General features: G+C 46.2%; 6 protein-coding genes across 6 annotated transcripts; 3 read left to right on the top strand and 3 right to left on the bottom strand.

Annotated features, from left to right (window-relative positions):
* Window positions 1-137: 137 nt before the first annotated feature.
* Window positions 138-545, top strand: N7481_008858 (uncharacterized protein; the record flags this gene model as incomplete). Its single annotated transcript, XM_057268077.1, has 1 exon — window positions 138-545. One exon carries the CDS (start codon window positions 138-140, stop codon window positions 543-545), a length of 408 nt encoding a protein of 135 aa, XP_057118754.1.
* A 1,351-nt stretch (window positions 546-1,896) lies between these two features.
* On the top strand, window positions 1,897-2,391 carry N7481_008857 (uncharacterized protein; the record flags this gene model as incomplete). Its single annotated transcript, XM_057268076.1, has 3 exons — window positions 1,897-2,168; window positions 2,229-2,290; window positions 2,366-2,391. 3 exons carry the CDS (start codon window positions 1,897-1,899, stop codon window positions 2,389-2,391), a joined length of 360 nt encoding a protein of 119 aa, XP_057118753.1.
* Window positions 2,392-3,344: 953 nt separating this feature from the next.
* On the bottom strand, window positions 3,345-4,934 carry N7481_008856 (uncharacterized protein; the record flags this gene model as incomplete). Its single annotated transcript, XM_057268075.1, has 1 exon — window positions 3,345-4,934. One exon carries the CDS (start codon window positions 4,932-4,934, stop codon window positions 3,345-3,347), a length of 1,590 nt encoding a protein of 529 aa, XP_057118752.1.
* Window positions 4,935-5,860: 926 nt separating this feature from the next.
* On the bottom strand, window positions 5,861-6,413 carry N7481_008855 (uncharacterized protein; the record flags this gene model as incomplete). Its single annotated transcript, XM_057268074.1, has 2 exons — window positions 5,861-6,192; window positions 6,305-6,413. 2 exons carry the CDS (start codon window positions 6,411-6,413, stop codon window positions 5,861-5,863), a joined length of 441 nt encoding a protein of 146 aa, XP_057118751.1.
* A 441-nt stretch (window positions 6,414-6,854) lies between these two features.
* On the bottom strand, window positions 6,855-7,635 carry N7481_008854 (uncharacterized protein; the record flags this gene model as incomplete). Its single annotated transcript, XM_057268073.1, has 2 exons — window positions 6,855-7,468; window positions 7,620-7,635. 2 exons carry the CDS (start codon window positions 7,633-7,635, stop codon window positions 6,855-6,857), a joined length of 630 nt encoding a protein of 209 aa, XP_057118750.1.
* A 647-nt stretch (window positions 7,636-8,282) lies between these two features.
* Window positions 8,283-10,545, top strand: N7481_008853 (uncharacterized protein; the record flags this gene model as incomplete). The annotated part of the gene is made up of 11 exons (XM_057268072.1): window positions 8,283-8,404; window positions 8,472-8,645; window positions 8,741-8,915; window positions 9,000-9,093; window positions 9,158-9,243; window positions 9,303-9,433; window positions 9,533-9,662; window positions 9,746-9,842; window positions 9,903-10,172; window positions 10,250-10,334; window positions 10,428-10,545. 11 exons carry the CDS (start codon window positions 8,283-8,285, stop codon window positions 10,543-10,545), a joined length of 1,482 nt encoding a protein of 493 aa, XP_057118749.1.
* Window positions 10,546-10,598: the final 53 nt, after the last annotated feature.

Raw genomic sequence — 10,598 nt, 5'->3', positions numbered from 1 at the left:
AGAGTACCAAACATCCATCTATCCCCGGGCTATATTAAGCTTGAACTTGAACCTTTTCAAATCACCCCGCCCCCCACTCGCATTCCCCACACTTTCGTTCCGTTGCTCTGCAGTGGGCAGCCATGTTCGATCAAACAATGCTAGCCCCAGGACCCGCGGGCACGAGTATGCTAGGCGAGCGGAGGGGTCTAGAGCGACAAGCGCGTGAGCATGAAAGTCGCGAAGAAGACGCTTTTGGAAATGAAAATGGAATCGGGGTTGAAAGTTTGAATGAGGATGGGGGTGGGGATGGTTTACCACGAGCACAAAAGCAAGCACAAAAAATGCGGTACAAGGACTCGGGGGAGCGGGGAGAAGCGCAGGGTCTACAGCTACAGTTTCAGAATGAGAGTGCGAAGAGTGATTATAGTGATGGGCCGATTCATTCGCGGTTGGAGAGAGATGGGGATGGTGGTAAGAAGAGGGGGATTTGGGGGGAGGATTGCGAGGAAGTTGACGGGGGTTTGATTTGGGGTTTAAGGTTGAAGTTTGGGTTGTGGTTTTGATGTGTGTTTCTGGGAGAATGTCTTTTTGTTCTGGTTTAGGCCTTGGTTTTGTGCTATATTATTTTTTGATTCTAAGGTTCTCTTGCAATGAATGGTTGTTATGTATTTGCAATGATATATGGTGGATAGTAGGAAGTGGGAATAAGACTCAGGATTCCCTGCATTTTAAGGTATATTTAGTAGTTACTAGTAGATAGTACATAGTACCAAAGTAGTAAATGGCGATACTGGGCCCCGGGGATCCATGAACTCAGAGATTACTATCGTGACGAGACATAAAACGCCTCCCGCAGCAACAGTTGCCAATGCGAATACACACTTCTCACGGTCTTTTTTCGGTTCCTACAGTCCTTGTGTCATTGATTTTCTTCATATTCTGCTCGTCCTGCCTCCACGTAGCAGTAATATTCCTGGTACTTGGCGTCACCACCTACACTCTTTCATTGTTTCTTAACCTTTTCCTCTCATGAGGAGGCTGAGTGAATATTCCCGAGTCGGCGTTTTTGTAAACAGGGATAGGAGTTGACCATGTCTCAAACTCAAACAAGCCTACAGGATTTCACCCACAGCAATACCATGGATGAATAAATAGCACCAGTGGAACAAGAAATCAATCTTAGGTTGACAAGCCCGTATGGCGAGCTGATCAGTTGACTCTGTGGTCGTTACGTCTGCCAAGCCCGGATGTATGCCAAGCCCGCCATCGCCAGCGGAAAACAGTTCTGACTCGTTCAGCTATGAACAAAAATAGCATCCATTTTCTGTCTACCAAGCAGTTCTTCCTCCAGTATCCAATCTTGTGATACCTCGCCCTCGCCCTCATCCTCGCTCTCGCTCTCGCTTCTTTTCTCTCCTGTTTCCCCTAGAACCCGACGAATCCAAATTGAGAACCACTTAGTCGGAGATCTCGAACCGGGGGCTCTCCGCCACAAAGAGCTCGCAGTGTATAATTCCCTTGGTCTAGAGCCACATCTATGCCGTCGGATCAAACCTTATGCTATGGTAGCTATTGAGCTTTCCTGATCGGGAATGAGTCTTCAAGCGGCTAGATCACCTAAACTGCGATAATTTTATCATGTTGCCATTCACGACCATGGAATAATTGAATCAAGGAAGAGCTTCATGTCTTTTTGTCGAGAATACGGGCATACTATAGCTCACTTGATGACACTTACATCCATCGAAGCATGTTTTTTTAGATCAGAAAATAGAAAGAGAAAGTATCCACACACTAATACTTAAAGCCTCTCGAATCCAACATCTACAGCTTTTTTTCATCATCCTTCAGTGACCAGATCAATCCAAACATCAAATACTCACTATTTCAAACAATACCTTCCATTGATTCATCATGAAGTCCCCCGTCTTCATCCTCACTGCCCTTCTTCCCCTGGCTGCCCAAGTGGCCTTGGCCAGCCCAGTCGCCGACCCTGACTCTTCCCTGGAAGAACGAGGAGGCAACTGGAATAACGGAGGCAAGAACTGGGGAGGTAACCATCAAGGTCCTCAGGATTGGTGCAAGATAAAGAAGCCCTTCTGGTGGCATAAGTATCCTTGTGATTCCAGTAACACAGTTGGTCAGGCCAAGGTCGGCGACACCTTTGCACCCGTCTGCAAATACCAGTATGTGCTTCTTATCTTCTTGACTTGCTGCACTGTGTTTTACTAAATCTATTTTTCTAGGAATTGGTACCAGAATTCGCAAGGATGGTGGGCTAGGGACGATAACAAGCCCCCACGCTGCGGTAGGAAATCCTCTTTTCTAATCCTGTTCGGATCATTTGAAGTTCTTGTATGAGTTCTAACATTTTCTCTTACAGATGTCCATGTGAGAGATTGCCATTGAGTAGCCTCGACAACATCGCAGAATAGGGCTTGCCTGCCCTGGGGAACTTCCTGACTTTTTTCTGATTTCTTTTCGACTTTAATTATTAATTTTGTGGAGGGTAGTTTGTCGATACGCGAGCTGGAACTTTGTATTGCTAAAATTAAAATAATGCAGCGGCGAATAACACGGTTTCCGCTGGTACTGAAATTCAATTGACGTTCTTGATCTTATCTGACAATTCTCATAATAAGGATGTTATTTGGGGCTCTGGTAGTTTATCTCTTGGCTCATAACTAGGCTTGGCGACAGGCTGGCGGAACTTGCCACCCTGTATTTGGGCGACGCTAGGGCCCAGGGTTCATTGTTTATTGTTACTAAAATAAATTGTCGGAAGGCAGATCCGTCGACAACAAGTATTGGCTAATATCAATGATTGGATTATATTTTGAGATAAACCTTTTCCCAGCGCGATGCGTCCAAGGTTCATGGTGGACAAACTTTAATTTTTCCGCATCTGGTTATAGGTCGATTGCTTGAGATGTCCTCATTCCGTGGTTGCTTTGCACATTCTATTAACTTGAAAACGAAGCCATGCGACTTGAACAAGAGAATATTTGTCAATAATATACTCAATGAGTTCTTTGCATTTCCATAGAAGATTCCAACAATGCTACAGCGAGCGCGCAGCACCCAAACCCTCGGAAGCACACGGTCTATAACATAATCTTGTAAGCATCTGTCTTTGCCAAAAGTAGGGCCCTGAGTATACTGCAAGAGTTGATCTATATGGTTTAGTGTGTCCTAGGTCTAGGATTGCGGGGAAGTTGAAGAGGGATTGATTTGTGCTTTCACATTATATCTGTGCTACAAGTGGGACGTTACATTTGGTTGTTATTTTAATGGGCATTGCTATTCTGGGAGAGATATTATTGTTCCAGGTGGGCACTTTAAGCTTGTTAATCCCAATCGTATCAAATTGTGTAGCTAACGTTCGGTCGCTCATAGTCCTCATCAAAATCGTCTTTGTATATGCCTGTACCATAGTCCACCTGATTAGGAAGGTTGTCCCACTTGAAAGGGTTCTCTCCACCATTGTACAGGAATTCTTTTATATCTTGATCAACCCAAATTGCTCTACCCGGTGCCACGATGCCGTATGGAGAGATACCAATAGAAAGTCTTGGCCTGGAAGCGAAATCTCGCTCGTGCCATTTCATTTTGTCACGTATCTCACTGAGCAGTGAGCGATAATTTCCTTGATCTTTCAAGAATTGCAAGAAATTCAACGAAATGGTTTGAAGATTCGCAGATAAAATGGTAAGTGCTTCCATGATGTCGTATTGAGCCACAATCAATGTCGATAAATGGAAATGTCTCAGCTTGTGCCAGCTAGTGATGGGTAAAATGCTTTGCAGTGGAATAAAATGTTCCATGGTGTACTCTCCCCCAGCGTTATTGTCTACTGTTGTAGAAAAACTGAAATATTCCAGTTCAGTGGCACTACTTAGCATCCGATAGAGGTAACCGCTCCGAAAAGCCGCCCATCCTCGGTATTCTTGCCCTCCTATGACCAAAGGGAGTTCAAGGCGCCGGATTCCAGGATTGGTAAGAACCGTCGCCAAATTGACGTACTCATCGCAAGGAGATCCTAAATTATCACTGGGTGAGTTGAACATTGTGCAGTTCAGCCCCATGCCAGAAAGTCGATTGGTATCGATCACTAGTTCAAGAAGACTAGGCGACTTCTCTTGAGCTAATACCCTCGTGATCATGCGGAATCCGTGCCATTGCTCCTTTTCAGCTTCGTTCATTTCCTCCCATGATTCTGCAGGTGTGTAGGAAATCTCCCCTCTCCCTCCTGGCCACCCTCGTGGAATGGGATAGTTTAAACCGTAAGGAAATGCCCGGATCATGGGCGTTTCATATAGCGGCTCGTAAAGATGGCCATGTGTGGCTGTTGTGATAGTCACCCGCTTAAGAGAAGGGAACTGCTTCAAACCGTAGATGAAAGCTTCCTCGTCCCTTTTCAATTTCATCGTATCAGACTGTTGCATGTGTATATTCTGATAATATTGCCAGCATATGCGAAGAGGCGGTTGCGCATTGGCTTGACGTGCGCGCAGAATATGACCTGGACGGTCTAAATCAAAATTCTTTCGGTATTTCATATTTGTGAGATTCTCCAGGCAAACTTTGACAAACCAATGAGGACAACCCTCTTCGTCATCAATCAATCCGGCTTCAGGGTCATCCATCTGCATGATTTCCTCCATCTCGTAGATATCTGGTTCCGGAAAGGGTGGAAAGTGTGCATCATCGTATATAATCTCGGTTATTTGGCTGCGAAATTGGTCGTGATCTGCGACCGCGCGGAAGACTCTGATATTTATCGGGTTGGCAGATAGAAACACACGAGTCAACCGTAACTGAGCAATTTCTTTGATCTTAGTGCAAGCAAGGCGAAGAGATTTAATGCCAGAGTTGGGAAAATAAGAGCATATAATTGAAATGAGTTCCACGGGAAGGCAGAGAAGGCCACTATCGTCAGACGGGGCTGCCATCTTTCCAAATACGAAGAAATTCGAGGTGCTGGAGTGATTATGCCTTGGCTGTTCGTCGTTCTTATTCAAACATTCTCGGATCGGAGAAAATAGGGAAGCGAAATTTTCCAAGTAACGCGCCAAGGATGCAGGGGTTAGATTTCTTTGAGTTAACTACGCTAACGTCGGTTACAGGCAATGCAAGCGAGTTGGACAACTCCAATGATCATAATCATATTAGATGTCATCTTTGACTGGTACATCTTGATATATTAACAAGCACTGGAACTTTGGATAGGATTTCCTTAACGGCGTTTCTTTTTATCCAAAAAATAGAAATTCATCAAACTAGGGCCCTCACGTCGTTTCAGTTTCCCTTTACTACCGCAGATATAGCATTCGCTGTTTCCGCTGGAATACTGGCATTCGGGAAATACCCAGCCTGGATCCTATATACGCTAACTTTGTTCCCGCTCTCCTTCTCGATCATCTCCATAGATTTTTGTTGTATGCTATTAAGTACGTTACTACTAACGTAGCTAACTCAAATGGTAATAAAAAGTGCAATGCAAATAATCTAACTAATGTTGCATTATTAACAGAAAAAAAATCCTTAAATAAATTCAACTACATCTTGACCTATTCAAGGTATAGCACTTGTTAAGTTAGTACTAACTGTAGCAACTTATAAACATATTTATCTATATGGTAAAGCATAACCCAAGAAAGCTGTAGCCATTATCAATATAACTATAACAGTACCTATAGCTCATGTTAATGTTCTTGCTGATTTATATGGTCCGTAGTGAGGTGCTGCGAGCCCGTACTAGTATCCTCTTATCTAGTTATATGATACTACTGGTAGCACTTGAATACAAAATCAATACCCAATTTATCAGAGACATAGCTCTTGCATCTACTTGTAATTAGCACATAGCTACCAACTGCTACCTGCTATTAGTTCCCTCCCCCCTCCTCCCAACAGGATCAAAAGCCGAAACCTCAATCTCAGCCCTCATCCTCGGATCCCCCAGCCGACAAACCTGCAAAACAATCCAAGTGGGATAATTATCCGGCATCCACTCTTTGAAATTACGAACCATGGCCTGGATCGCTTCGTCGTCGAGCGATATATGGAACGAATTCACCCTATAGACCTGTGACCATCTTGCGCCGCCGGCATGTCTTAAGGTCGTATCGATATTTTTAAAGGCTTGGTCTATTTGGGCTGCGTCGGTGAGGTCGGGCGATTCGTTGCCTGTTGAGTCGTGGAAGCCACCTATGGTTTGGAATTTAAGTGAGTAATTACCATTACCTTGACTTTGATGAGGTATGGTATGATAGAGATAAAATAGTCTGCGCTAACTGAACGCAGCGCAGCATCGACTCACCCTGACCTGTGCAGTGGATAAAATCTCCAGTTCGGACGGCGGAGGAAAAGCGGTAGCTTTTTTGGTGGGCTTTGCCGAAGCCTGGGTAGGCGTATTCTTTCATGGACATTTTCGGGTGGAGTTTGAATTGAATTGAATGATGGGGAGGTTTTTAGTATTGGATGGAGGACTGGTCTTTCAAGTTCTCAAACCGTACTATGCAAAGGGTCTCGACAGAGGGATAGCCGCGAGATTGTCTTCTTCTTATACTACTTGTGAAATATAGCAACTTCATTAGTTACACTGGTTCTAATTAGGCCATTGTGAAGTGGAGAACTTGAAGTTACTCGAAGTTGTACCTACACCAGTGGGATTTATTGTCAGCTCTTTCATTGGCTACGGTAGCACTGCTAGTACTACACAAGAAACCTTATAAAATAACCAACGTAGTGTAGTTAATAGGTAGACGGAAGTAGTTATATCCAAAACCCACTATGTACAGCAGGGCATATCTAAATATCTACAGTATATACACAGCACAGCCCAGCACAGCATAGCACAGCACAGCAGACTACAACTTCGCCATAGGAGCAAAGTTCGACCCCTGCCCCTGCCCAATAGCCTTAACAATCTTATCAACACTATTCAGAATCCACTCATTCCCCTCATCACTCGCCAACCACCGCGCCCCCTGCTCACTCTCAACATCACTCGTCCAAGAACCATCCTCCAGCGCCTTCCGCAGTCCAAAAACATGCGAAAGAACCTGCGGCGCCACACCCGACTGCGCGCGCAAACATGCAATGGCAACGATAGAAGTGAGCACACGGCCCGCACTGCTGCTGGCGCTGGTGCTAGCGGCACGCTCCGCGGGGTCCGAGAGTAAAGCGCCGTAGTGACTATTCAGAATAATGACAGGCAAATCGGGGTGTGAATCTGCGAGGCGATTGTAGAGCTTTTTCTCGAAGGGGCGATAGATTGAGTCCCACAGGGTGTGGCCGCGGTCTTTGATGGACGTTATGTTTTCTGGTGTGGGTGTGCGGGTGGGGGTTTTAGAGAGGTTATCGGCGATTGTCTCGGGGAGGCTTGTTTTAAAGGCGTTTAAACTGTTTATTGTTCGGGGGATGCCGTTGAAACTTATGCATTTGAGACCGACTTCGCGCATTAGTTCGGCGATTTCGAGGTCTGTGGGCGTGGTGGTGGAGGTGGATGCGAGAGTGAAGAGGGCGGCAAGGGATTCGGGGGGAGTTCATGGTCATTGTTGCTGCTGTCTGAGGTATTGTTAGTATTGGACTTGGCATTGCAATGCAATTGGCTAAGGCAAGGGTGTACTTACTGACAGGGCTAGCCATGAGGGTTGCGACACATTATTGGCCTTGGCGGATTGCTGGATGTCCTGGTAGATGGCGGTGATATTCTTGGGGGGCGGGGACAGTATGAGGGCGGGCAGCTGGGCTATTGATGAGGGCCTTGAGGCCGGCAGATAGCTTCGACATGATGGTGGTGGAGGAGGAGGGGAATGTCTTGGGGGAAGAGTCTTGGGAGATGAGGTGGAAAGAGGTTGAAGAGGGAAGAAGCGGAAAGAGAAGGAGCCTCGGCTGTAGAAGTGAACTCCGACCGCGGGTAAGAGTGTGACCAAAAATACCCAAAAAATACCAAGGATACACGTCACCCCCGCTGGTAATATTCGTAATGCAGTTCACCCGAGTCAAGCTTAAACCAAGAAAAAAGATCTGGGGAAAAAGTGCGGGGAATTAGGCTTGGCTCAACAAATTAAAGAAGTTGGGGCTGAACTTTGTCTGTCTATTCGCTAAATTCGGCCCCTAGAATTGAATCCCGAGTGGTATTAATCTCCAGGGCCTTTATCTTGCCTCCGTCTCACGTCGCGCTTCTTCCCTCCTGCTTTCCTTTCCCCCCCCCTGTACACCTGCATTCTGCATTCTGCATCTCCCCCAGCACAGACGAGATCAGACCAGATTGAACCACACCACACAACACGATGGAGCCAAAACCAGTGAGCTTAATGCTGGAAGAGGCTAAGGAAACCCCGTTGAATCGTTTTGGAGACGATGCCCACCAGTCCAAATTAAGCCGGTCGATTCTGGTGAAACTGGATACGCGGTATGTCAGCTTAGTCCCAGTTCTAATCCCAGCCCCCTATTCTTTGCGACAGCGACCGTGCTAACAGGAGCTACGCATCAATTAGGATTCTCCCAATGTTGGCCTTGCTCTTTCTATGTTCATTTCTAGATCGAACCAATGTCGGAAATTCGAAGATCTATGGTCTGGAGGATGATATCAATATTACCGATCACCAGTACGATATTGGCTTGACCGTGTTTTATCTCACTTATGTGTGCAGGTAGGTTATCCTCCCGCGTGTCTTTGTCGCCCGCCTCCCCCCTAGCTGGTCATCGTTGAGCGCATTACTGACTTGGACTCCCTGGGGGACTCTAGTGAACTGCCGAGTAATCTCGTACTGAAGAAAGCGTCGCCGAAAATCTGGCTACCATTTTTGACTGCGCTATGGGGCATCATCACCATGTGTCTCGGCTTTGTACAGAATTTCGCTCAATTCACCGCGGTTCGGGCCTTGCTTGGCATTGCGGAGGGTGGTTTGCTTCCAGGAATGGTATGCCTTGCTTTAACTTCTTTAACTACTTTTACCTTGAAAGGTTACACCGTTCGGGATCGAGTCTGACATCGTCGTGTACAGGTCCTTTATCTGTCAAGTTTTTACAGGCGCGGGGATTTGGCTTTGCGCATTGGTCTTTTCTATACGGCGGCTTCATTGTCGGGGGCCTTTGGAGGTATGCTTCGTCCACTGTACATTGACCTGATGGGACTATTATACTAATTTTTAACTACTGTTAGGTCTTCTTGCTCGTGGGTTATCCGAAATCGGTCCTCGAGGAGGACTGGAGGGTTGGCGATGGATTATGATTATTGAGGGGCTTCTGGTAAGTGCCCGACAGCGTCAAATTCTCCGATAAAAATGTCCGGCTAACAATTCTACAAGACTTTCGCCTGTGGTGTACTGAGCTCCTTGGTTCTCCCCAATAGCATCGAGACAGCCTCCTTCTTGACCGAAGAGGAGAAGGATTTCGGACGAGACCGCTTGCTCTTGGATAGCCCCCCGACGGCAGATGGGTAAGTTGAGTTAATTGACTCGGGTTTATCCAGTCCCCAGTCCCCAGTCCCCTTGCAAGACGAAGCTAGACTGGGCTACTGCTAACACAACACCCGCAGAACACTTTCCGGCGAGAACGATAAGTTTAGATGGTCAGAAGTGCGCCGCGGTATCCTGGAGCCGCAGCTGTGGCTCTCGGCATCGGCATATTTCGCGATTTTGTCTGGGCTGTACTCCTTTGGCCTGTTTGTATGACACCCATTCACTATTTACCTTCCCCCTGGACTAAAGGTAGTCAAGAATATAAGAATGCTAACTTCCAACTTCCTTAGTTACCCACCATCATTGAAGGTATGAACTTTGCCAAAAACGCCAACGAAGTGCAGTTGTGGTCTGTGATTCCCTACGCGGTGGCCGCCGTTTTGACAGGTAAGCCCATCCATATCCCCCTTTCTAATCATCGGTTATCTGCATATACTCACTTTTCAGTCTTTGTCGCATTCCTCTCCGACCGTCTCAAACTGCGTGGCGTAATCATGCTTTTCTCCCTCCCCATCGCTATAATTGGATACGCCGTTATCGCCAATACCAGCAACCCGAAGGTCCAGTATGGCATGACTTTTATGATGGCGACAGGCATGTACGCAAGCGTGCCGTGCATTTTGGTCTGGATGTCGAACAATTCAGCCGGTCACTATAAGCGGGCTACGACGTCAGCGATGCAGTTGGCTATTGCTAATTGCGGCGGATTTGTTGCTAGTAAGTTTACCTACAAGGGGCTAGTCAACTTTCAGGGTTTGCTGCGGAAATTTCATTTTCTAACAAGTTCAATTTAGCGTTCAATTATCCCGCTAAAGACAAGCCGCTGTATCACCGCGGTCATACTATTATTCTTGGCTTGTTGGTTTTTGCATGGTTTATGTAAGTTGCTTTGCTCCCGATACCCAGTTGAAAAGAAACGGTCGATGATTTGTATGAATATATTAAATACTGACTGATCTTCTTTCTTTTTAGGATTCTTTTCAATGTGCTCTATTGCGCCAAGGTGAATCGCGATAAGCGGAATGGCAAGTATGATCAGTATGCTGGATATGCTGATGATCGGAACCCGGAGTTCAAGCTTGTTCTATAAATAAGTACATCAGTAACTACATGCACGAGGTTAACGACCTGCGATTGGTTTTA

The sequence above is a fragment of the Penicillium waksmanii genome (assembly GCF_028829765.1).
Source record: "Penicillium waksmanii strain IBT 27052 chromosome Unknown utg000008l:1.0-5622682.0:1.0-5626561.0, whole genome shotgun sequence".
In the NCBI taxonomy this organism is placed as follows: Eukaryota; Fungi; Ascomycota; class Eurotiomycetes; order Eurotiales; family Aspergillaceae; genus Penicillium; species Penicillium waksmanii.
Note: the sequence above shows the minus strand (reverse complement) of the source record. Positions and strands in the feature narration are given on the sequence as shown.